General features: G+C 47.9%; 2 protein-coding genes across 10 annotated transcripts in view; one reads left to right on the forward strand and one right to left on the reverse strand.

The window, feature by feature from the left end:
• CCNI (cyclin I) overlaps positions 1 to 16,993 on the forward strand; it is a 52,120-nt gene extending 35,127 nt beyond the window's left edge. For all 3 annotated transcript variants that reach the window (XM_035112148.3, XM_088660648.1, XM_035112149.3), the window contains 5 exons: positions 7,547 to 7,681; positions 9,614 to 9,688; positions 11,000 to 11,140; positions 12,620 to 12,850; positions 15,246 to 16,993. In XM_035112148.3, the coding sequence (XP_034968039.3) occupies positions 7,547 to 7,681; positions 9,614 to 9,688; positions 11,000 to 11,140; positions 12,620 to 12,850; positions 15,246 to 15,695 (1,032 nt within the window). In that variant the 3' untranslated portion in view covers positions 15,696 to 16,993. The remainder of the gene's footprint in view (positions 1 to 7,546; positions 7,682 to 9,613; positions 9,689 to 10,999; positions 11,141 to 12,619; positions 12,851 to 15,245) is intronic.
• The window catches only part of SEPTIN11 (septin 11), a 162,475-nt gene that overhangs the window by 44,007 nt on the left and 94,913 nt on the right, over positions 1 to 23,555 (reverse strand). For 5 of the 7 annotated variants that reach the window (XM_088660639.1, XM_088660637.1, XM_088660636.1 and 2 more), the window contains exon 10: positions 6,755 to 6,907. In XM_088660639.1, the coding sequence (XP_088516765.1) occupies positions 6,755 to 6,907 (153 nt within the window). Of the gene's footprint in view, positions 1 to 3,085; positions 5,520 to 6,754; positions 6,908 to 23,555 lie in introns of those variants that run through there. The other 2 variants (XM_088660635.1, XM_088660634.1) reach the window with 2 other exon arrangements.

The raw sequence follows: 23,555 nt of genomic DNA on the forward strand, positions 1-23,555 counted from the left end.
CATTAGATACTGGGGAATGAATACGGGTGATGGGGAGCTAGTTAGCCAGCCCCGCCGACTTTGGCATAGCTGTTCTTGAAGAAGCTCTCTCCTTGGCTCAAGGCCCAGGCAGGTTTCCTGCATGCTGGCATCCGGACAGCGTGCAGGGATTGCCACCAGCATAACACAAATACCACGGATTATCCTGGATTTCCGGGCCCCGCTGGTACGGATCTAAGGAGCCTGGGTGGCAGGAAGGGCCAAGGGTCTCCAAGGCAGCTGTTAAAACTACGATCCCTGAGATGCAGGAGAGTTGCATCGGCTTCCAGCTATTCATTTTTTTAAAATAAAAAAATTGGGGTAGCAATTAACACAGAGGGGTGTTACTGCAGGAAAAAGAAGGGGGGATGCCCAGGCTGCAGAGCAGCCGGTCAGAACATCTCGCTCTCTTTGTCTTAGCTGTGCGTACATCGGATACGTGTGGTGGAAGCACCTGTGGTCTGGAAGCCTCCTGTCTAGATTACTGCAGCGCTTTTTATGTGGGGCTGCCTTTGAAAAGGTTTCAGAAGTTGCAGCTGGTTCAGAGTCGGGCTGCAAGAGCATCAGCTGGCTCCAGGTGATTTGGGTGGAGGGGGTGCACAGTGAGTACGATTCGGGGCTTTTCGCCTCTGGGCGATCCTGAAAACATTTTTATTTTATTTTTTGCAGCTGCCAGGCCACCTGCTTTAGCGCAAAGCAGGCGTTTGCCGAGAGCTGGATGTGGGGGCACTGGAAATGCAAAAGCAGTTTTGCAAAGCCCCGCTTCTGGATCCGTGCCACCTTTGCTACATATTCCAGCTCATCCTTTAAGCAGCTTGAAACCCTTTTAACCTCCCCGCGCCCCAGACTGCAGAAACCTTAGTTATGTAATCTTATGCAGGGTGAAACTCTGCTGTCCCTCAGACTGGTACGGTGGCTGCGTTCGTGTTGCCAAAGAACGGGAAATGCATAATACCCCCCCCCCCCCGGAGTGTGCGTGCGTGCGTGCATGCACATTTATTTATTAATTATTGCTATAATTTAAATAGAAATACAATAGATTTCACCATAGTGGGGAAGGTTGCAGCTTGGGCCATAGCTCAGCGGGAGAGCATCTGTTCTGCCTGCCTGAAGTCTCAGCTTCAACCTCCAGCATCTCCCAAGTTGGGATGGGAATATCCCCTGCCTGAAAGTGTTGCGAATGCAGCTGGCCTATGTTCCTCTGTTGACCAAGCGACCTGTGTGGCTCAGTGTTAGAAACCTAATCAGGGAAATGACTGGCTGCTCTGTTAGTATTCCACGCCTCCGATGCTGCAGATGAGATGGGTGTAAATCACATGCCTGTCTGGGAAGAGCGTGGGAACGGAAGACAGTCTTATCTCTTCCGCTGTATGTACTATTGTACTGTACATTTGGCTTTTACTTGTTCCTGTTCCTTCTCTTGGAGCTGGAGAGAGAGGACGCCATGACTCCTTTGTCTGTACATAGTGCGTAAATAAATACGTAGATTAGCTCTACGATGCCTCACGCTTCTTGCTGGGTTATGCTAGAAGATTAGTGTGCATATATCATTTGATATCTGTCGCTGAAGCTCACTAGAGAAGAAAGGAAATGCCTTTTCCAGAGCTTCACATACTGGAGGATGCTCGGAGTTCGGGGGCTGCAGGGGCACCCCCAGGGCGTTTTCCAACATGCTCATGATGATGGGAACCAGCATTGAGTTTTACTTAACGGAATTCAATTATAGATGTTCACTTGCTTTTCTGCCAAGATCTGTATACCGTACTTTTCCATGTATTGTATGAGGTTTTCTGTACTACAAAATAAAGAAAAAATGGGGGGGGGTCATCTTATACATGGGTAGTGCAGAGGGGGGACGGGCGATGGGTTGCACCCGTGAGCAGGATCTAGCGATTGGGTGGGTGAATTGTGTCCGCTGCAAGGGCTGCTTTTGATTGGCTGCTGCTTTGTCAAATGGGTGGGTTATTAGCGGATGTGACAAGGCCTGCTTTTGATTGGCTGCTGCTTCGGCAATTAGGCTTGCGTCGCTTGCAATTGTTAGCGTTTGCAACTTCCTTGAGGTTCCTTCTTCCTCCCGACTAGACCTGCTTAGGTGTAGGTGATGCCTGGGTGCAGCGGGTGGCACTGTGGTCTAAACCACTGAGCCTCTTGGGCTTGCTGATCAGAAGGTCGGCGGTTCGAATCCCCACGATGGGGTGAGCTCCCGTTGCTCTGCCCCAGCTCCTGCCAACCTAGCAGTTTGAAAGCACACCAGTGCGAGTAGATAAATAGGTACCACTGCGGCAGGAAGGTAAACGGCGTTTCTGTGCGCTCTGGTTTCCATCACGGTGTCCCGTTGCGCCAGAAGCGGTTTAGTCATGCTGGCCGCATGACCCGGAAAGCTGTCTGTGGACAAACACCGGCTCCCTCGGCCTGAAAGCGAGATGAGTGCCGCAACCCCATAGTCGCCTTTGACTGGACTTAACTGTCCAGGGGTCCTTTACCTTTACCTGCAGTTAACTTTTCCCATGTTGAAAGGGAACAGTTTCCCCTTCCTATCCTAGCCCATTTATCCCTTCCTCTGACCAGGCAGGAGATCTCCCCAAACATGTGGCCGAGCCAACACTGGCATCTCAATTGTTGACCTTCGTGAAACCTGCCTACAAGTTTGTGTGGATGGCGTCTGGTCCAAAAATAAGTACTTCTAAGGACAGGGTGTGCTGACCATTGTTCACTAGCACAAACCATGCGATTCTTTTAACATTTATCTCATGGTTTGCGGGGGGTATGCAGTTGACATTACACTCTGTCCTAAGCACTTACTTTGGACCAGGCTGTAAACTGCCTTGGAGGTTGGTTTGCAGGGGTGAAATGCTGTGTTTTTTAATCATTCATTTCCTCGCCTCCATTCATGAGCTAAGGACTGTGCCAGCACGCCCTGTTTAGGTCACAGTCCCTGGCTGAAAGCAGTCAATACCAGAATCCACAGAGCTCTGCGTCGTATCCAGCGCCACTGTTCTGCTGGGGCAGAAGTCTTCCACATATGCAACTGTGGATTGTTATTGTTAAACCACCCTGGGAATTGTTCTTTTTATTATTATGTTTATGTATTGATACTTATTCAAAGATGTACAGGAAAAAAATACCCATTACAAAGCATCTTTTTTCATAAAGTACTGAGATAAAGCAGCTACTTAATCTTACAAAAAAGGAACAAAGTCAGAAGGAAGGAAATTCAAGAAAAGGATGAATCTAAGGAAGGCGAAAGCCAGAGAAAAGAAAGAAAGGACGAAAAAACTAAAGAAACAGTAAAATAAAAGGACCTTCTGCAGCTACATATGCTACTCACTCTTTAATATCCAGCCATTCTATCTTCTATAAACCAGTATTTTTTTCCAATCTTCAAATCCAGATATTACAAGTCCTTTTATTCCTTTCACTCAAAAACTCCACAAGAAATTTCCAAACCTTAACAAATGATTTCTATCTAATTGAACATGTCAGCGTAGCCACCTCAGCCAATACCAAAACAAAATAAAAAAAATCCTTCCAGTAGCACCTTAGAGACCAACTAAGTTTGTCATAGGTATGAGCTTTCGTGTGCATGCACACTTCTTCAGATCAATACCAGTTATTTTATCAGCCATTCTTCTATAGGGGTAAGGCCGTGTCTTTCAATCTTTGTGCTTGTAGAAGTGAAGCCGCAGTCATCGTCTATTGAAGTAGCCTTCCACAGTCCTGGAAACTGTAGTTCTGTGAGGGGGTATAGGGGGGTGTCTTCTAACCACTCTCAGCACCCGTAGCAAACCTAAGCTCCCAGGCTTCTCCGGGGTGTTTAAATTAGCATCGTAATGCATTAGATGGATAGTGGCAAATCCCGCTCCCTAAAACCACGCAGCCCCTACAGTGCCTGCTGCTTCTCCTTTTGCAAGCGTTTTCTTCTCCAGGCCTTCCAAGATCTCCGGTCATGGATGGTTAAGTAAAGCACACTTGACTTGCATCTGGCTGTTCCAGCTATCCCTTTGGCTCTGCAGGTTTCTTAGAAATCACCTGAGGGGGCAGGACTTTTCCACAGATGCCAGGCAGCTGAATGCAAATATTCCAGAAGGCCAAGTCTTTGGGCACAAAGGGGCCATGTTAGCAGTGGGAGCAACTTGCGTTCATAGGCGTGAAACTCCGCTCCTCCCACAGCGCTGTGTAATGCTGTGGATGTAGCCTATCTTGATTTCAGCAAGGCCTTTGACAAGGTGCCCCATGATATTCTTGTAAAGAAGCTGGTAAAATGTGGGCTAGACAATGCTACCATTCAGTGGATTTGTAACTGGCTGACTGACCGAACCCAAAGGGTGCTCATCAATGGCTCCTCCTCATCCTGGAGAGTATGGACTAGTGAGGTGCCACAGGGTTCTGTCTTGGGCCCAGTCTTATTCAACATCTTTATCAATGACTTGGATGATGGGCTTGAGGGCATCCTGAGCAAGTTTGCAGATGACACCAAATTGGGAGGGGTGGCTAATACCCCAGAGGACAGGATCACACTTCAAAATGACCTTAACAGATTAGACAAGTGGGCCAAAGCAAACAAGATGAATTTTAACAAGGAGAAATGTAAAGTACTACACTTGGGCAAAAAGAAAGAAAGAAAGGCACAAATACAGAATGGGTGACACCTGGCTTGAGAGCAGTACATGTGAAAAGGATCTAGGAGTCTTGGTAGACCACAAACTTGACATGAGTCAACGGTGTGATGCAGCAGCTAAAAAAGCCAATGCAATTCTGGGCTGCATCAATAGGAGTATAGCATCTAGATCAAGGGAAGTAATAGTACCACTGTATTCTGCTCTAGTCAGACCTCACCTGGAGTACTGAGGGAAGGTTAAGGGGTGATATGATAGCCATGTTCAAATCTATAAAAGGATGTCATATAGAAGAGGGTGAAAGGTTGTTTTCTGCTGCTCCAGAGAAGCGGACACGGAGCAATGGAATCAAGCTACAAGAAAGAAGATTCCACCTAAACATTAGGAAGAACTTCCTGACAGTAAGAGCTGTTCGGCAGTGGAATTTGCTGCCAAGGAGTGTGGTGGAGTCTCCTTCTTTGGAGGTCTTTAAGCAGAGGCTTGACAGCCATCTGTCAGGAATGCTTTGATGGTGTTTCCTGCTTGGCAGGGGGTTGGACTGGATGGCCCTTGTGGTCTCTTCCAACTCTATGATTCTATGATTCTAATTTCAGGAAGTGGGGGTGTAAACGGTGTAAAGGACTCAAATTTTCCACTCCCTGCGTCGTTGCAAACCCTGAGAGTTTACTCCGCCCTGGCCGTAACTTTCCAGAGAAACGTTTGGGTGGTTCTTCAGCTAGAGGAGAACTTCTCTCGAAGCAAAACAGAAGCAGAGTCTGCTGTGCTCGCCTCATGCACCTAGGATCCCAGTGTGCCCTGGATGGTAGCATCAGAGAATAGCCCTTCCGTCCGTCCGTCAAGAGTTCAGGCAGGACAGTTGCCCTCCCAAGTGCTGCAGCCTGGTTCCTGTAGAACAGTGATGGAGGAGTTTGGATTTGATATCCCGCTTTATCACTACCCTAAGGAGTCTCAAAGCGGCTAACATTCTCCTTTCCCTTCCTCCCCCACAAAAAACACTCTGTGAAGTGAGTGGGGCTGAGAGATTTAAAAGGCGTGTGACTAGCCGAAGGTCACCCAGCAGCTGCATGTGGAGGAGCGGAGACGCGAACCCGGTTCCCCAGATTACAAGTCTACTGCTCTTAACCACTACACCACACTGGCTCTGGGACTACAATTCCCATCATCCCTGGCCACTGGTCCTGTTAGCTAGGGATGATGGGAGTTGTAAGTCCAAAAAAGCTGTATGGCCAAGTTTGGCCATCACTGCTGTAGAGTAGAACCACAACTCCTGTTTGGACTACAACTCCTATCAGCTCCATGGGTTCCTTCCCCCTTTATTGGGGCATTGAGCATGGTGCGCCCAGTGGGCCCTTCTCTCCGCACTGGCCCCCTTCTTGTCAAGCAGGTCATGCCCACCCATTATTTTCCTTCTCCCTTGACCCGATTTATACAACCAGGCAGAAGGAAGGCACAGAGCCCTTCGCTCTTGTCATGGCTTGCATGTTGACTTCACTGCATGGGCCCCAATTCAAAGTGCTGGTTTTGAGCTATAAAGCCTTAAATAGTTTAGGACCACAATACTTCCCACCTCTCCCCAGAGGAACCAACCCGGACTCTGCGATCATCGTCTGAGGCCCTTCTTCGTGTGCTGCTTCCATGTGAAATCCAAAGGGCGGCAACACGAGAAAGGGCCTTTTCTGTGGTGGCCCCCCATTTGTGGAATGCTCTCCCCAGGGAGGCCCGCCTGGCAACCTTCATCATACACCTTGAGGTGTTTTCATTTTGCATTTCTCTCTCGTGAACCGCCCTGTGATCTTCGTATGTATGAAGGGCGGGTATACAGATTTAACGAATTCAATAATAAATCAAATAAATACCCACCTATCCCAGATGGGCGGTTGAGGCAGTGACCTGTTTAAGGTGTTTTAGAAACCAGCTAAAGAAGAAAATAACTGGTGCATCAGGTTTGGGGTCCGTCGTAACGAGAGGTGGAAACTTGAGCTGTCTCAGAGGTGGAATTGGGAATCTCTCCAAAGGGCATCGCACTCTGGGACAAGGAGTCCTCGAGAGCCGTGCCAAGGAATCACTTTAGTAGCAATGGCAGTTGTTCCTTCAAAGAAAAGCCCAGCCATATAAATTACCTGCTGCTGCTTAACTGCAGTTTCTTTGGGACACCCGAAGCCGATCCAAGCTCTCGTTTTCGTCTCCTTTCTTCTGTTGACGCAGCGAGATCTTTTCCCAGTCCCGGCTCAGAAGGGACGCTCCTCCGGTTACCCCAGATAAATAGCAATAATCTAAGACAAAAGTCACAAAAAGTGCAATAAGAACCTACTGATAAGAACCTACTGGCAAATAACATTTCCTTATGGTCCCAAAGCCTGGCCATATGAAAAAATCTTTGGCCTCCTCTTAAACATTGCTGCGATGGAGAGAGGACCAGATTCCGCTGGAGCAGGGAGCCTCCATAGGTATAGCTGGTGCCATTGAGAACTCCCTTCCAAAGCAATTTTAAGTCCCTTGATTTTGGAGGGAGAATCGGGCAGGAGCATAGCTCCCCCTCTCCCCAAAAAAGCGGTGTTTGAAAGAGCCAGGCTTCAGTATTTTGACTTGTAAAAGCAGCACCCAAGAGAAGTGGAGTGGAGTTCAGCTCTGTCGCCCTCCACAATTTGAGGCCCTGTCCAGTTTCGAACCCTTAACCTTCCAGGGATATAACAGACAGCATTTGAAAGTCTTGTGAGAATCTCCACATTAATTGTTTGCTGTTTTTCTCCCCCCATTCTGTAATGTCTGAAGTGGTCTCTTGGGCAGCCTTCAGATTCTGTTATGATGGGTTCCCCCCCCCTTCTTTGTACGTGTGCTGGGAGCTATTTGACGTTCTCATTGGTGTTTTGTGTTCTCTCTCTCTCTCTCTCTCCCTCTCCCCCCCCCTCCAGGATGTAGGCATTTCTCCAACCCAGCGGGACGAAGTGGTTCAGTGGATGGTCAAACTCAAGTTCCAGTTCCACCTTTACCCAGAAACGTTGGCCCTGGCTGTCAGTCTCTTGGACAGGTTTTTAGCTGCCGTGAAGGTAAATATTTGACCCTCGGGATCTTGGGAACGATCTGTTCAACTGTTTTCAAAAAAGCAGTTTTGTTTTTCCTTCTTCCATCTCCCGGACTTAGCCCCTGTGAGATCATTTCATGCAGCAGTTTTGCTTCTGCTCAAAGATCAAATCCTTGATCTCCAAGCCCCCATCCTGTGTGGACAAGCTGAAGCAAAATAAAATAAAATAAAATAACCAGTTTGTGTGTAAAGGAAGAAGTTTATTTGTTTTATTTAAAGCATTTGTCAACCAGGCCTTTTTTATGCCTGCAACAGAAAACCAACAAACATTATCAGCTACCGCAGAGTTAGACCTGCAGTGGGCAACATCTGTCCTAATTAGGAACATAGAATTGTAGAGTTGGCCGGGGACTCCAAGGATCATCTAGCCCAACCTCCTGTAATGGAGGAATCTCAGCTGACACATCCATGGCAGATGGCTACCCAACCTCTGCTTAAGAACCTCCAAGGAAGGACAGTCCACCACAGGCATCCCCAAACTTCAGCCCTCCAGATGTTTTGGACTACAATTCCCATCATCCCTGACCACTGGTCCTGTTAGCTAGGGATCATGGGAGTTGTAGGCCAAAACATCTGGAGGGCCGCAGTTTGGGGATGCCTGGTCCACCACCTTCTGTCCCGAGGGAGACCGCTCCGCTGTCAAACAGCTCTTACAGTCAGAAAGTTCTTCCTGGTGTTTAGTCGGAATCTCCTTTCTTGTAACTTGAAGCCATTGGTTCGAGTCCTACCCTCCAGAGCAGGAGAAACAGGCTTGCCCCATCTTCCATGTGACAGCCCTTCAGACATTTGAAGATGGCTACCCTATCTCCACTCAGTCTCCTCTTTTCCAGGCTAAACATACCCAGCTCCCTCAACCATTCCTCATAAGGCTTGTTTCCCCCAGACCTTTGATCATCTTGGTTGCTTTCCTCTGCACATGTTCTAGCTTGTCAGTATCTTCCTTAGATTGTGGCGCCTAGAACTGGACCTGCCCTCTGGAGCAGGAGAAAGCAAGCTTGCTCCGTCTTCCATGTGACAGTCCTTGAGATATTTGAAGGTGCCTAACTTACCTCCTCTCAATCTCCTCTAACATAGCTAGCCTCGTGGCCAGGAACATAGCAAGCTACCTTATACCGAATCAGACCATTAGCTCAGTACAGTGGTACCTCGACTTACGAATGATTCTACTTACGAAGGAGAAAAATGGCCGCACGCTAACGATTTTTTCCGACATCCAAAGGGAGCAGGGAGCGCAGCGGCGGAGAGGACAATGATCCGGCAGGAGGCCGGCAGGGCAGCGGCGGTGAAGAGGGCCGGATGAAAGGCTCCCTCGAAGAAGCAGGAAGCGCGGTGGCGCGGCAGGCACGACGACAGCGGGGGGGGGGGAAGCGGAGCGCTGAGATGTGACCGCCGATCAGCTGTTCCGTGGCTTTAAAGCGGTCTCCCTCGGCAAAGCCGGCAGAGCGGCGGTGGCGGCGAGGGCAGCGATCCAGCCAGCGCTTCCTGCTTCTTCGAGGGAGCCTTTCATCCGGCCCTCTTCACCGCTGCTGGCCTCCTGCCGGATCATTGCCCTCGCCGCCGCTGCGCTCCCTGCTCCGTGGTGCGAGACCGCTGCGGCCGTTTTTCCCGCGGCTTTGGGGCTTTTTTCTAGGCTCCGGAACGAATCCATCCGTTTCCAATGCGTTCCTATGAGAAACCGCGATTCGGCTTACAAATTTTTTCTACATACGAATGTGCGTTCGGAACGGATTAAATACGTAAGTCGAGGGACCACTGTATTGCTTGCACAGAGTGGCAGCTGCTCCTCAGTTCCAGGCAGGCATCCTGCCACTGAACCACAGCCTCTCCCCCTGCAGCTCTTGCCAGCTGGCCCTCCGAAGACGCCGTTCCTTAGCTCTTCCTCTTTTCTCCCTCCTAGGCCCGTCCAAAGTACTTGAACTGTATTGCAATCAGCTGCTTCTTCCTCGCTGCCAAGACCATTGAGGAAGATGAGGTGAGTGCTTTCCCCGAGGGGGGGGGGCAGAGCCACCGCGTTTGCATTGCACCACCCTCTTCGGAAAGCTGTCGCAACACGCTTGCGGTCAGGGCTGCCTTGCCAAAGCAGTAGTGAAAACGCTGTGGCTTGGGTTGTTGTGGGCACAATAAGGATGGGGTGGCAGATCCCTCTCCTCCCTGCACCCCGTGGGGTTGTCGCCCTGAGCCAACTGGCAGACAAAGGTTGAAGCACCCATTATTTCTTGTGCTCCCCTTCCCCCTGAATTTGATAAAAGACACACACACATGCCTTTGTTTCCTTCAACACCTAGTAACAATAGTCTTAAGGCAAAAATCATAGAATTGTAGAGTTGGAAGGGACCACGAGAGGTAATAATAATAATAATAATAATAATAATAATAATAATAATAATAATATATTTATATCCCGCCCATCTGGGCGGCTCCCAACAGAAAATTAAAAGCACAAGAAAACATCAAACATTAAAAACTTCCCTAAACAGGGCTGCCTTCAGATGTTTTCTAAAAGTCAGATTATTTTTGGTTTCCTTGACATTTGATGGGAGGGTGTTCCACAGTGCGGGCGCCACTACCGAGAAGGCCCTCTCCCTGGTTCCCTGTAACCTCACTTCTCGCTGTGAGGGAACCGCCAGAAGGCCCTCAGAGCTGGAAGGTCCTCAGGCTGAACGATGGGGGTGGAAACACTCCTTCAGGTATACTGGGCTGAGGCTTTAAAGGTCAGCACCAACCCTTTGAATTGTGCTCGGAAACATCCAGCCCCCTGAAATGCAGGAATATTTCGCACAATGTGGGACTTGAACCCATGGCCTTGAGATTAAAGAGCCTCATGACTTACTACCAGGAAAACGGAATGCCTGCCAGCAAAATGGTTTGAGGGGAACGGGCCTTTTCTGCAATTGCTCCCTGCTTGTGGAATGCTTCTCCCAGAGAGGCTCACCTGGGGCCATCATTACATGTCTTTTAGGCAAAAACATTCCTCTATACCCAGGCCTTTGGCTATTAAGGAATCTGTGGCCTGGGGCGGGGGGGCTTTTATTAAGAATATTTGATTGTTACAATGTCCATTACTATGCTTTTTATTGCTTTTTTGTTTTTACACTCTGCATGGGATCTTTAAAAGGGTGGGACATAAACCGAAATCGTCATCGTCCAGTAATCCATGCAACAATTGGGTGATGATTGCTCTTCCCAGATCACCCAATGTACTTCTGGACTGAGCACAGGTTTGGACCTGGGGCTTGCAGCCTGCCTCATAGCAACTGTTTTCTTTCCGCTCTGACTTTTGCAGAGGGTTCCAGTACTGAAGGTGTTGGCCAGGGACAGCTTTTGCAGCTGTTCCCCAGCTGAGATTCGCAGGATGGAAAAGATCATTCTGGACAAGTTGAACTGGGATTTGCACATAGCCACACCCCTGGACTTCCTTCATATTGTAAGCACATCAATCAAAGGCATTTTTTGGGGGGGGGAGAATAGAGTAGGAAGCTTTCGGGGGTGTTGGGTGGGAAAAGGGACAACTCTATCCAGCTTGCAGGAACTGGGGAGGGAGGTAATGTATATTCCTTCATGCCAGGCCACTTTTTCAAGTGTTGTTGTTTCCATACAAGACCTTTTGGGATGGAGCGAATCAGAATTAAAACTTGGATTGCATCAGTGGTCTGGGGGGCCATCACTGTGTGTTTTCCACAGCGCCACCGTGCAAATGCAGCACAGAATTCGCTTTCGTTTTTAAAGGCTTTCTACAGGTGAAACTCGGAAAATTAGAATATCGTGGAAAAGTGCATTTATTTCAGTAATGCAGCTTACTATTATTTATTTTTCTTTTAATTTTTACAAATGCTTTCTTTTGGAAATTCCACAGTAAGAAAACAAATAGTTACAATAATACAAAAATAAAATAAACATCGCTATTACATTTCATTAATTACATTCCATTTATAATTGACCCGCCTAACGACAAATAATTACAATTACAACAAATAAAGGCTTGACAGATCTTGCTTTGCATGTCATACATCTATCTCATATGTTGGTTTCACCTTTTAAGTTGCATTACTGAAATAAATGCACTTTTCGACAATATTCTAAATTTCCAGGTTTCACCTGTGATTCTGAAGGTTTTGGAGCTGAGTGAGAAAATGTGTAGGTTCGCCTGGGAGGATTTGCTGACCTCTAAACCACTGAGCCTCTTGGGCTTGCCGATCAGAAGGTCGGCGGTTCGAATCCCCACGACGGGGTGAGCTCCCGTTACTCTGTCCCAGCTCCTGCCAACCTAGCAGTTTGAAAGGACACCGGCACAAGTAGATAAATAGGTACCGCTGTGGTGGGAAGGTAAATGGCATTTCCGTGCACTCTGGTTTCCATCACGGTGTCCCGTTGCGCCAGAAGAGGTTTAGTCCTGCTGGCCACATGAGCTGGAAAGCTGTGGACAAACGCTGGCTCCCTCGGCCCATAGTTGCCTTTGACCGGACTTACCCGTCCGGGGTTCCTATACCTAGAGAGGGTGCTGAGATCTTGGAAGAACACTGAGGATGTTCTAACTCTGGATTTCCAGAATGACACCCTTCAAATTGGTTTCAAAGCCATTTAACCCCAGCCACCGAGCCCTGCGAGTTACCGGTGTGTGTGTGTGGCTTTAAAACAGCATTAGACAAATGGGTGGAGAGACGGGTATCTATGGTGTTGTGCTCAAATCCTGCTTGCAGGTTTCCCGTGGCCACAGTGAGAACAGGATGCAGCAGTCCTGATCCAGCAGGCTGTTTTTAGGCTCCTTTTTGTGTTGGCACTAGTAATCTCTAGCTGGGAAATGGCGCTGCCTTTCCTTTGGCAGAATTGGTTTTAAGCTGAATTTGTGCCCTCAGGGCAGCCGTTTCGTAAGCCGCCTTAATTATGCCGCCCTTTCTCTCCCAAGTTCCATGCGGTGGCCTTATCCACCAGGCCTCAGCTGCTGACCACCTTGCCCAAGATGAACCCGTCTCAGCATGTGGCTCTTCTCACCAAGCAGCTGCTCCACTGCCTGGCCTGCTACCAGCTGCTCCAGTTCAAGGGGTCCATGCTGGCGTTGGCCATTGTCAGCCTGGAAGTGGAGAAACTCATCCCCGACTGGCTCGCCCTCATCATCGAGCTTCTCCAGAAGGCACAGGTAGGCCTGGCGCGATGAGGGAGCAGCCCTGAGGCCTAGCTGAGAAGGACAAGCCTTGCCTTTTCACCGCAGGCGCTATCTTGGAATTTAGCATGGACTGAACAGGGCTTTTCCCTCTTCGCCTGCTAATGAGAGAAGGGGGGTTTCCTTACAGACTTGGGTTTTTCTTACCGGACGGTGACTCCATCCCAAGAACACCCCTATCTGCCCAAAGCCCTCCTACCCAATCCTTTGTCTCCTTCAGAGAAGATCTCATAGCCTTTGCTAGTTTGTTGCCCCTTCCCCAGCCTGCTGAGACTGATGGGAACTGTCGTCCAGAACATCTGGAGGGCACCAGGTTGGGAAAGGTTGCCTAAGACGTCCCAGAGTGCCGATTTTAACCTTATGGTTTGGGATCCTAATGTCGGTTCTCACATGAACCTGTCCAAACATTGCAATAATGTTTGGAGAGCCATCTCTCTAAGGCAGGCATCCCCAAACTTCGGCCCTCCAGATGTTTTGGACTACAATTCCCATCTTCCCCAACCACTGGTCCTGTTAGCTAGGGATCATGGGAGTTGTAGGCCAAAACATCTGGAGGGCTGCAGTTTGGGGATGCCTGCTCTAAGGCCTCGACCTTGCAAGGTGCGGTGGGCAGAGTATGATTAAGAGATTTTGTTTTACCAGCACCAGGCAAAAGGGTTTTCATCTCGTCATCCTCCATTTAGATTGCTCCCCTCCCTTTTCTTGCTTGAATTTGTCATTGTTTGAGCTAGCTATGCTTCTAAGGCATCCTGGGAGTTTTGTTTTAAACTGGGGGACTGAATGTCTTAAATCGGGGATGAGCCACTTTCGGCCTAGGTGTTGCTAGACTCCAACTCCCATCATTCCTGAACATTCGCCATCCCGGCGGCTGAGGCCGATGACCAGTTGGAGTCTAGCAACGTCCAGCAGTGTGTGGCACCCATTCTGCCTATACAGTGGTGCCTCGCTAGATGAATTTAATTCGTTCCACGGGTCTTTTCTTATAACGAAAAATTCGTCTAGCGAATGCCATAGGAATGCATTGAATTTTTTTTTGAATTTTTTTTTTGCCCATAGGAACACATTAATTGAATTTCAATGCATTGCTATGGGAAACCGCGATTCGCTAGACAAATTTTTCATAAAACGAATTCGTCTAGCGAGGCAACCTCTGCTCGAAAATTCATTTCGTTAAGCGGAAATTTCGTTAAGCGGGGCATTCGTTAAGCGAGGCACCACTGTATTAAGCACCAACCCTTCACTTTGCAGTGCCTAACACAGGCCGAATCCAGGCTTGCTCACAGGTTGCGCTGAGCACGGGTACAAGCCCTCTCTCAACACGGGGAAAAACATTTGTGCAAAAAAGTGCACACGTCTTGGGTTTGCACAGCTCAACTGTTGGGTGCATAGGCTGTGCACTCGGGTGATGACTTTTTCATTTTCCCCCTCAAAAATTATTTCCTGTAGCACAAATGGATGAACTTTTGCCTATTAATGACTAAAATGAGGTATATTCCATTGAAATATTTAAAAAGGTTACGCACAAACCGCTTTTAATTTTTTTGTATGCCGTTTCCCATTTCATAAAATTGTATTAACAATTCTATATATATTTCGTATCAAATTTGGACACAACACCACATTCCACAATGGAATTTTGGTATTTGTTGGAAGCCGCCCAGAGTGGTGGGGGAAACCCAGCCAGATGGGTGGGGTATAAATAATAATAAATAAATAAATAAATAAAAATAATGGGGAGTGTTCTTAGCAACATAGGGTATACAAATGTCACACGTGCGCAAGGTAAAAGCCCCTTTTTGGGACCTCAAAACTCAGCCAGCAGACCCTGCCAGGCATGCTGGGAAAAGAAACCTACAGGAGAGGTAGCAAAACATCGCCCTCTAGCGGCGCCTATACTGTTACTGCAGCTAAAAAAAGCTTCCTTGTGTGTTTGATGACCCTTTATAATGTTGTATATATGCGACTCTAAAGCTTGGGTTCAATTTTATATCTGCTTACAGTGACTTCAAAAATGGTAAAAAAAAAACCTGATAAATAAAAATTTTAAAATCATTCTGTGCGTGAGGTTTTTTTAAAATCAAATCTCTTTGAAATCTAATCTTTAATGAAAGCTCATCAAATTATGATACAGGGAAATGAGGTTGTAAAAAAGTCATCACCCGACTGTGCACATCACACAGGAATACAGCTCGGCTGTTTGCATGCGCAGGAGCAGGGATTTTAGGAGCTTGTGATTGGTTGGTGATAAAAACTTTGGCGCATTGGCTAGCGGACCCTGCAAAGCCAGCTCTGCAGTGGCTCAATTCCCCAGTGCAAGCCGGCAGAGGGGTGACTCTTTTGCTCTGCTTCTTCCTCTCCTCTCTGAACCCAGATGGACAGCTCTCAGCTCATCCACTGCCGGGAGCTCGTAGCCCAGCACCTTTCCAGCCTGCAGCCGTCTCCGCCGCCCAACTCGGTCTACGTCTACACCCCCCTCAAGCACAACCTGGTGACCTGCCACGCCGGACCGGGCTTCCGATTCCACCCAGGCTCCAAGGACAACCGCAAGCCAGAAGTGCCAGCCAAGACCTCCGCCGCCGTGCTCTCTCGGCGGCGGCGGCCGGCTCCCGGCAGGTGCAAGCAGGCGACGGCCAAGCGCAAAGTGGAGGAGATGGAGGTGGACGACTTCTACGACGGCATCAAGCGCCTGTACAACGAGGAGAATGCTCCAGAGGCCGTAGCCCTAGAGGGCAAAGCCGCCTCCGCCTGCGGGGCCGACGCGTCGCGGCAAGCGGCGGCCGCGTCGCCCTGCCCTCCCTTGCAGCCTGTCTCCGTTATGTAGCTTAGCTGCGCAGTTGCACGGCGCAGCCTCTGGCAGAAAGAGGCTACTTCCTGCGCCCGTGGCAGCGGGCAGCAATAACGGCTACTGCGCTGACAGGAGCGAAGGTCGTACCTTTCAGGGCCGAAACAGAAGGGAGCTAAAATATCCTTTAAAAAAAAGATTCCAGCCCCCCCCCACTCCTTTCCTTGTGTGGCTAATTATAGTTCAACTATGATTTAAGTACTTAAAAATTAAAAAAAACAACCACAAAAACTATAAAAAAACCTTTTAAAAATGACCCAAAAACCAAACAAAAAAAGTAGCGGAAAATTGTTTCTTATTTAGTGTCCTCCATTCCACTGTTTTATTAAATCTGCTGTTTTGTGTGTTGTATTTCCATCAACTGCGTTGGAGATTTCACACGGAGTGTGCAAAAAATCCTTTCCAAAGTTCTAGCTTTGCAGCCTCTCGTTCTGAGTTAGTTTCATTCTGAGAGCACCCTCTTCACCTAATCCTCTTTTTTTCTGGATGTCTTGTGTGTGACTTCCTGTATTTTTGCACTTTTACTTGGGCAGCCTTCCGTTTTAGACAGGAATTTCCTCCTCATCCGTCTCTCTTGGTCCCGTCCCCCCCGGTCATTTAGCACTTTGGTGTTTTAAATGTGATATCTAAAATTAGGTCTGCATTTAAAATCGGAGGGGCGGAGAAAGGGGGAGGGGGGGGAAGGGTGCTTGTGAAATGTCCTACATTAAATAAAATTTAAACCCAGATCTTCGCAACGGGAGATTGCATTTGGACAGTTGTATTTTTGCTTTGGATAGTTCAATTCGCAGGCATAAGAGTGAGCATCTTAAATTTTTACACAAGAGCGGAAGCAATCTTTCTGGCTGCCATTAGATTGACCAAAGCAAACACTTTAATGGGCTTTTACACAAGCGCACACATGTATACGTACACAAGTTGAATGACATGTGCATCAAATGCAAAATGTAATTTAACGGGGAGGAAAAAAACCTTTGGTGATGTTGGCACTGCTGTTTGTCTGCGCTGGGGCAGTTTAGTAATTGTGAGTTTTCACTTGTAATATGTAAAATGATCAGCACAGAGTTCTCTCCCCCACTCCCCCACTTTTATGTTTGTGTAACTTTTCAGCCTTGAAGGAGGAGCAAAGAAAACCTCTAAAGAGTGTACTTGAGCTTCTCGCAAGGATCTCGATTTTAAAGCTCCCTTTACAGCCCCCTTGGAAGGTACTGCGTTCAGCGGTCATACTGGGGAAAGTCTTCTGGTAGCAATAAAAAAACAAAACATGTTGTCCTTCAGTTTGCGAGTCTTGTCTTTTGTTTTCAAAACAGGTTCGGGACGGAAGGAGTCCTCAACCTAGCACCTGTCTGCTTATTGAAATTCAAACTCCCGTCCTCATTTTATGCCAAGGCCACTGACGGAAAGAAATGGTCCTGCGACATAACATGGGCTTTTGTCCTCCTCTCAGCGCAAAGTTTCTCTGTCCTTTATTATTCTTTAATTTCCTACCTCTTAACGAAGCAGCGGAAGGAGCTGCTTGATGAGCACTGGTAGAGATCTTCACAGATCTGCTAATCGGCAGCATCGTTTATGGCACAAAACAGCGAGACGTACTGAGATACTTTCCCAGAGGTTTGAACCCAGGACTGTGTTCCATTGCAGTAAAAGTCCCCCTCCCCCAGTTGTGAACCCGGATAGATGGAACCAATTTCCTCCCATTTCACGCACCTGGAAGTCCTGAGAGGTCTCTTCCTTCCCTACCAATGTAGAAACTTGAGCTAGGGGATTCCGGTTTTATTTACCTAAAGCTTTTTCTTTCTGCCCATGAGGGAGAGCCAGGTGCCTAGCCCTCTTGAACCCATGTGTGCTTTCTGAAAGTGAAAAGAGCCAACTGAGGTCTTTGCTCACCCCATCCCCAATGGAACCGGTCAGATCCCAGTCTGGTATCGAGATCCTGAAGCTGGCTAGCTCCTAGTTCACAGAGACGTTGCAGTGGAAAGGCCTCCCCGGAAGATGGTAGATAGACTCACCTTCCTTGATGACCATCTCCTTTAGCTGAGATTCCTGTATTGTAGGGGGGGTTGGATTGGATGACCTTTGGGGTACCTTCCAACTCTGTGATCCCAAGTTTTCAGATCCTGCATCCTCTTTTTTGGTGGTGATGCAGATAAATCCAGCATGTGCTATACAATCTTTTTTTACAGCACGTCTTTGAGCTAAGTGGGGCTTACTCTCAAGTAAGTGGCCATAGGATTGCAGCCTAGGAACTTGAGTAGAGGATAGCCACCAGAGGCTGCAATCCTGCAAGCGGCTGTCTCAGCACTAGCACCCTTGAGCTCAATGGGACAGGCTTTCGAGTAGAGACAGGATTGCATACGTCTCTTGTCTGCAAGTCCCCATTGCTCTGGGAGTATAAAATCCTAACACTTAAAACTGCTGCCAGTTGTGTCCTCCCATGCCCTGGTGCTTTGAATGTAGCCTCTAGCTCCCTCCTGTGGCCTCACATCACACTCCTCTTCCTCATTATTTCAGGCAGGGAAATAAATTCAGCTTTGTAAAAAAAGGAGGGGTGGGGAGAGAAAGGCAAAAACCATAATATGTCAATTCTGCTGGGTTAGCTCAGTTGGTAGAGCGTGTGATCCTTCATCTCAGGGTTGTGGGTTCAAGCCACAAGGAGATGTTGGGGGAAAGATTCCTGCATTGCAGGTGGTTGGACTAGTTAACCCTCACGGTCCCTTCCAACTTTACAGTTCTGTGATTCTATAAGAAGAAGCAGTGCTATTTCAACTTTATTTTAAAGTTTTGGGGTGTCTCAATTCATTCACAAACTCCTCCTCCTCCTCCTTCCTCACCACTATCAGAAGATGGGAGTTATGGCCAGTAGTTTAGGATTTAGCATAGTTGCAGGTAATAGATTTTTAAATCTGCTATCACAGTGTCTTTTGAAAGAAATTTATTTGTTCCAACGCCGCCTTAGGCTGTCCTTCAGTGACTTTTGATTATCAGTTTGTATACCTCTGGATACCAAAGGATGGGAAGAAGCAGTTTCTTTCATAGTTGGCATACGACTTCCCAGAAGACTCGTTATAATGCTGGTAGATGTTGAAGTGCTGGTTCAGATCAGCTTTTGACAATCTGGTGCTCCTCCAGCTCTTTTGGCCACATCCCTGATGGTGTGCTTTAGTCCAAAACAGTCGGAGGGGCAGTGGGCTGTTTAGATAGCGATTTTGCTTGGATAGGTCAATGCAGAGATTGCTTTTGCAATCTTCATAGAATCATAGAGTTGGAAGAGACCACAAGGGCCATCCAGTCCAACCCCCTGCCAAGCAGGAAACACCATCAAACCATTCTTGACATATGCCGGTCAAGCCTCTGCTTAAAGACCTCCAAAGAAGACTCTTCTGCCAAGCCCCTGCAGCCTGGGTGGCCGATTGCTTTCTTTAATGAGGGGCAGTTGAGACAGCTGTGTCTGGGATTTGATTTTGCAGTGGTGGTATAGATATGGAAGCGAGAGATTGGGTGTTGGGGCGTGGAACAAGTGGGGATGCCTGGAATGACAAGGCTGGCATAGCTGCCAAGTTTTCCCTTTTCTCACGAGGAAGCCTATTCAGCATAAGGGAAAATCCCTGTAAAAAAGGGATAACTTGGCAGCTATGAAGGCTGGGTTTCTTGATGGGTCCACATGCTACACATACAATCTCACATGGTTATTGTCAGGGGCAGGTCAGCAATAAATCACACGGAGTAAGTGAAGTTAACTCTTTATTAGAAGAAACAAGGCTGCTTGGTATGACAGGCCTAATGAGCACAGCAACTCTTCCTAGTTATAGTTACAGGTAGGTAGCCGTGTTGGTCTGAGTCGAAACAAAATAAAAAAATCCCTTCGGTAGCACCTTAAAGACCAACTAAGTTTTTATTTTGGTATGAGCTTTCGTGTGCATGCAACACTTCTGTTTCAGTGTATCTGATGAAGTGTGCATGCACACAAAAGCTCGTACCAAAACAAAAACTTAGTTGGTCTTTAAGGTGCTACGGAAGGAATTTTTTTATTTTCTTCCTAGTTAGTAGATCTTTCTGCTTAAGCCTCCTTTCCTGGGTCCTTCCCAAGTCATCAGAGACTCGGCAGACACGCCTGCCTCTGATCCTTCCTCTTCATACCGCTTCTGGTTCTGGAAGACCAAAGGGGAGGGGAGCCCATTGCAGCAAGACACCCGTCCTTCTCTTCACCAGCCTGACTCATCTCTGATTCCAGTCTTCTCTGCCAGACCCCATGCACTCACTAAGCTGTTACCTTTCTGGCTTCGAGTTTTCTCTCTGCCCACTCTTTGTCTTCCCAATCCCCTGGCACTGAGCCTTTTTCCCCTTGGGGGTTCTCCAGCTGGTGCCTCCCACCGGTCCTCTGCATCCAGCCCGTCCATGACTGTTGTATACCATATTAAATTATCCCAAAACTACTGCCCCCCCCCCTGCTGCCTTTTTTTCTTCTTTTTTTGAAGCACCACCAACTCAAATTAGAATTACAGCCTTGGTGTCTCAGATGTCAGAGAAAAACAGCTACCAGATTTTTAGAAGACATCTGAAGGCAGCCCTGTTTAGGGAGGCTTTTAATGTTTAATTATTTTATTTCATTTTTCTGTTGGAAGCCGCCCAGAGTGACTGGGGAAACCCAGCCAGATGGGCGGGGTATAAATAATAAATTATTATTATTAGGCCTTTTATTATTATTATTATCATCATCATCATCCTAGGCCTAATAGACGGGAGCATGAGAAGCCATTTGCACGTCAGCAAAATTAGTACATGCAAAAAATAGCTCGCTGTATCATCTCGGGCCCTTTTGTGGGTGGCGGTGGGTGGATATCTAGAAGACAGCTGCATCTCCCTTCCAATTCACCTAAAGAAAGCTAATGCATGGAAAAACTCTGCTGCAGGACACCCTTCGTATAGTATCTCACATAACAACTGCCCAACGTGAGAAAATGCTGCTTTTTTACAGTGAAAAGGGCAAGAAATCTTGGGGGGGGGGAGAATGAGGGGAACCTCACAAAAGTTTGAAACAATCATTTAACCTAGCATTAAACATGCACTTAACTCTGCGTCTCAAAGCAGCTACCAAGTGTTAGGAAATCCAGGATTGTCATTGGAAGTCTTGAAGAAAAAAAAGGTAAAAGGCCTTAGCCATGCATCAAGTCTACCTCCACGCACAAGAGGGATCCAGAGCAAACTTGGCCAGAGGATATGCGTTACGCAGTTGTGAGAGGGCATATTGTGTAGGTTTAGTGCTTGCATGCCACGTCTGTTTGCATACTCAGTTCCTCATCCAGCTTCCACATGAAGTAGTTTTGGTTTGTGCAAGATGGTCTGTGGTGGCCGCGTGGTTGCCGACGTCTCACCTGCAAGTCATCGCTTGGCACAGATGGGAAAACAACTCTAGGGGACCTGGTGTATTCGCTGGTCTGTGGGCACCTTTCCAGGCTCCCCCTCTCACCAACCCCGCTTTTCATCATCCTCAAAGGTTCATGCCCATCAGGAAAGTGTCCTTGCACTCTGACAACGGCTCCTGCTTGCCCAGGTGTGTGTGGATCTGTGTAGAAACTATCCTACTGTATAGAGCTAAAATCTGCATTTCTTGTTGCACTCAGTGTTGCCTCTGTTCTCTGCCCACCACGGTCACTGGAGACCCCCAGTCTGAACAATGTCCCCCCCACCCTTGACCCGGCAGGACAAGCCTTGAGCGTGGTAGCTGTGAGATCTTCCTCTTGCAGAGTATTACTAACAACACAAAAAAGGATGCGAGGAGGGCAAACCCAGCCATTCTCCTTCAATAAGCAACCCTGCCTTTCGTTAAGCACGGCTTTCGTTATCAGGCATTCAAAATGCCCCTGTGGGTAGCACACTCTTAGTGCAGTGGAAGCGCAGTTTATAGCACAACCCCCAGAGGCCTTTCCATGGCTGGAAGAGGGGATGGTGTTTTGTCTAGCAGCAAGGGCTTGGTTACGTTGGAGCAAGACTTTGTGCCATTCTGGTGGTGCCCGTGCTGCTGTATAAACACTGGACGGCGATGGCTGAACATGGAGACCGCTCCATCACAAGTTTGCAAGGCCAGTTTGTGTTTTATTTGCATACGACTTGCACACACAAAAAAACCTTGCACAAACTCAATAGATCCGTTTAGGGATCCTTGAACGATGATGTGGTCACTGCCGAGCCACTTGCGTATGTATCTGTTGAGGAGCTCGGGCAGTTAATAAAGCTGCTCCCCCCTCCCCACAGCTTGAAAATTCTGCTTTTAGAGTAGGCTCAAAAGGTAGCTGTGTCAGCTCATGCTCCAGAGAGAGAAGGGGGTTTGGGGCCGGTTCACACATTGCAGAGGGGACTGGGTTTAATAGCAGGTGTACACTGTGCAGGGAGCTGCAGTCAATCGTAGCTCCCCAACAAATGTACCTGTAGGGTGGCATGGCATTTGCATAAAAGGTAAAGGTAAAGGAACCCCTCATTGTTAGGTCCAGTCGCGGACGACTCTGGGGTTGTGGCGCTCATCTTGCTTAACTTAGCCAAGGGAGCCGGCATACAGCTTCTGGGTCATGCGGCCAGCATGACTAAGCCGCTTCTGGCAAACCAGAGCAACGCACAGAAACGCCGTTTACCTTCCCGCCGGAGCGGTACCTATTTATCTACTTGCACTTTGATGTGCTTTCGAACTGCTAGGTGGGCAGGAGCTGGGACCAAGCAACGGGAGCTCACCCCGTCGCAGGGATTCGAACCGCCAACCTTCTGATTGGCAAGCCCTAGGCTCAGTGGTTTAGACCACAGCGCCACCCGCGTCCCTGCTATTTGCATGTGTGCCCCTAAAAATGTAATGTGTGAACTGGTCCACGGAGAGGGCACTACAGTTGCAGGAACATGGCAGTGTGTTTCATATATTAAGTTAGGCAAAGATTTGAGATAAGTTGATCACTATAGGGTGGGAGGAATGTACATCATCCCAGACGAAGGAATTCCTCTAACACAAACAAGAAGCAGATCACACTTAACAGACCCACTAAAACCACGCTAATACATCTTCGTTCCATGCTTACCTTGCTAGCAAGATTTTTGGCACGTTCCGGACTTTATTCCAGTCACTTTTACAGTTAATTTGTTTTTGCATATGTCCCATACAGAGGCTATAGTAAGCTATTAAGGAAACAATAAAGACATGGAAAGGATGGGAGGCTTCCTCCCCACAAATGGAATAAAAAGGAGGGTAGGAAGTACTCTTCCGATGGCAATGCAAAATATCAGAGTTTGCAAGTAAAACCCAGCTTCCTGCAGGACCACTTGGGAAACACGGGCAGATGTGGACATGTGGGTTTTTTTAAAAAGACTTGTACCAAAGGTTTTTATATATATATATAAAGGACTCTTACCCAAGATGTTTGTAAAATACGAACAACGAACAGGAACAACTTGTGTCTACAAATATGTGCATCACAAACACTTAACTGCTTAGGATATCAGGATGGCTGTGTTTTCAGCTTCCTTACGGATAATATTTACAGTGCCACAGCCTGACGTGTGAAAAGGGGCATCTCAGAATGAGATCGTATCAAACGGTGGAGGTTGGCGAGGGATCTCGGTGAATGCAATGTTGCAGTAAGGAAGCTAAAAAGGTAAAGGTCATGGACCCCTGACAGTTAAGTCCAGTCGCAGACCACTCTCGGGTTGTGGTGCTCATCTCGCTTTACAGGCCGAGGGAGCTGGCGTTTGTCCGTAGACAGTTTTCTGGGTCATGTGGCCAGCATGACTAAGCCGCTTCTGGCACAATGGAACACTGAAACCTGAGCAGCGCACGGAAACGCCGTTTACCTTCCCGCCAGA

The sequence above is a fragment of the Zootoca vivipara genome, chromosome Z1 (genome assembly GCF_965207765.1).
Source record: "Zootoca vivipara chromosome Z1, rZooViv2.hap1.1, whole genome shotgun sequence".
Lineage (NCBI taxonomy): Eukaryota > Metazoa > Chordata > Lepidosauria > Squamata > Lacertidae > Zootoca > Zootoca vivipara.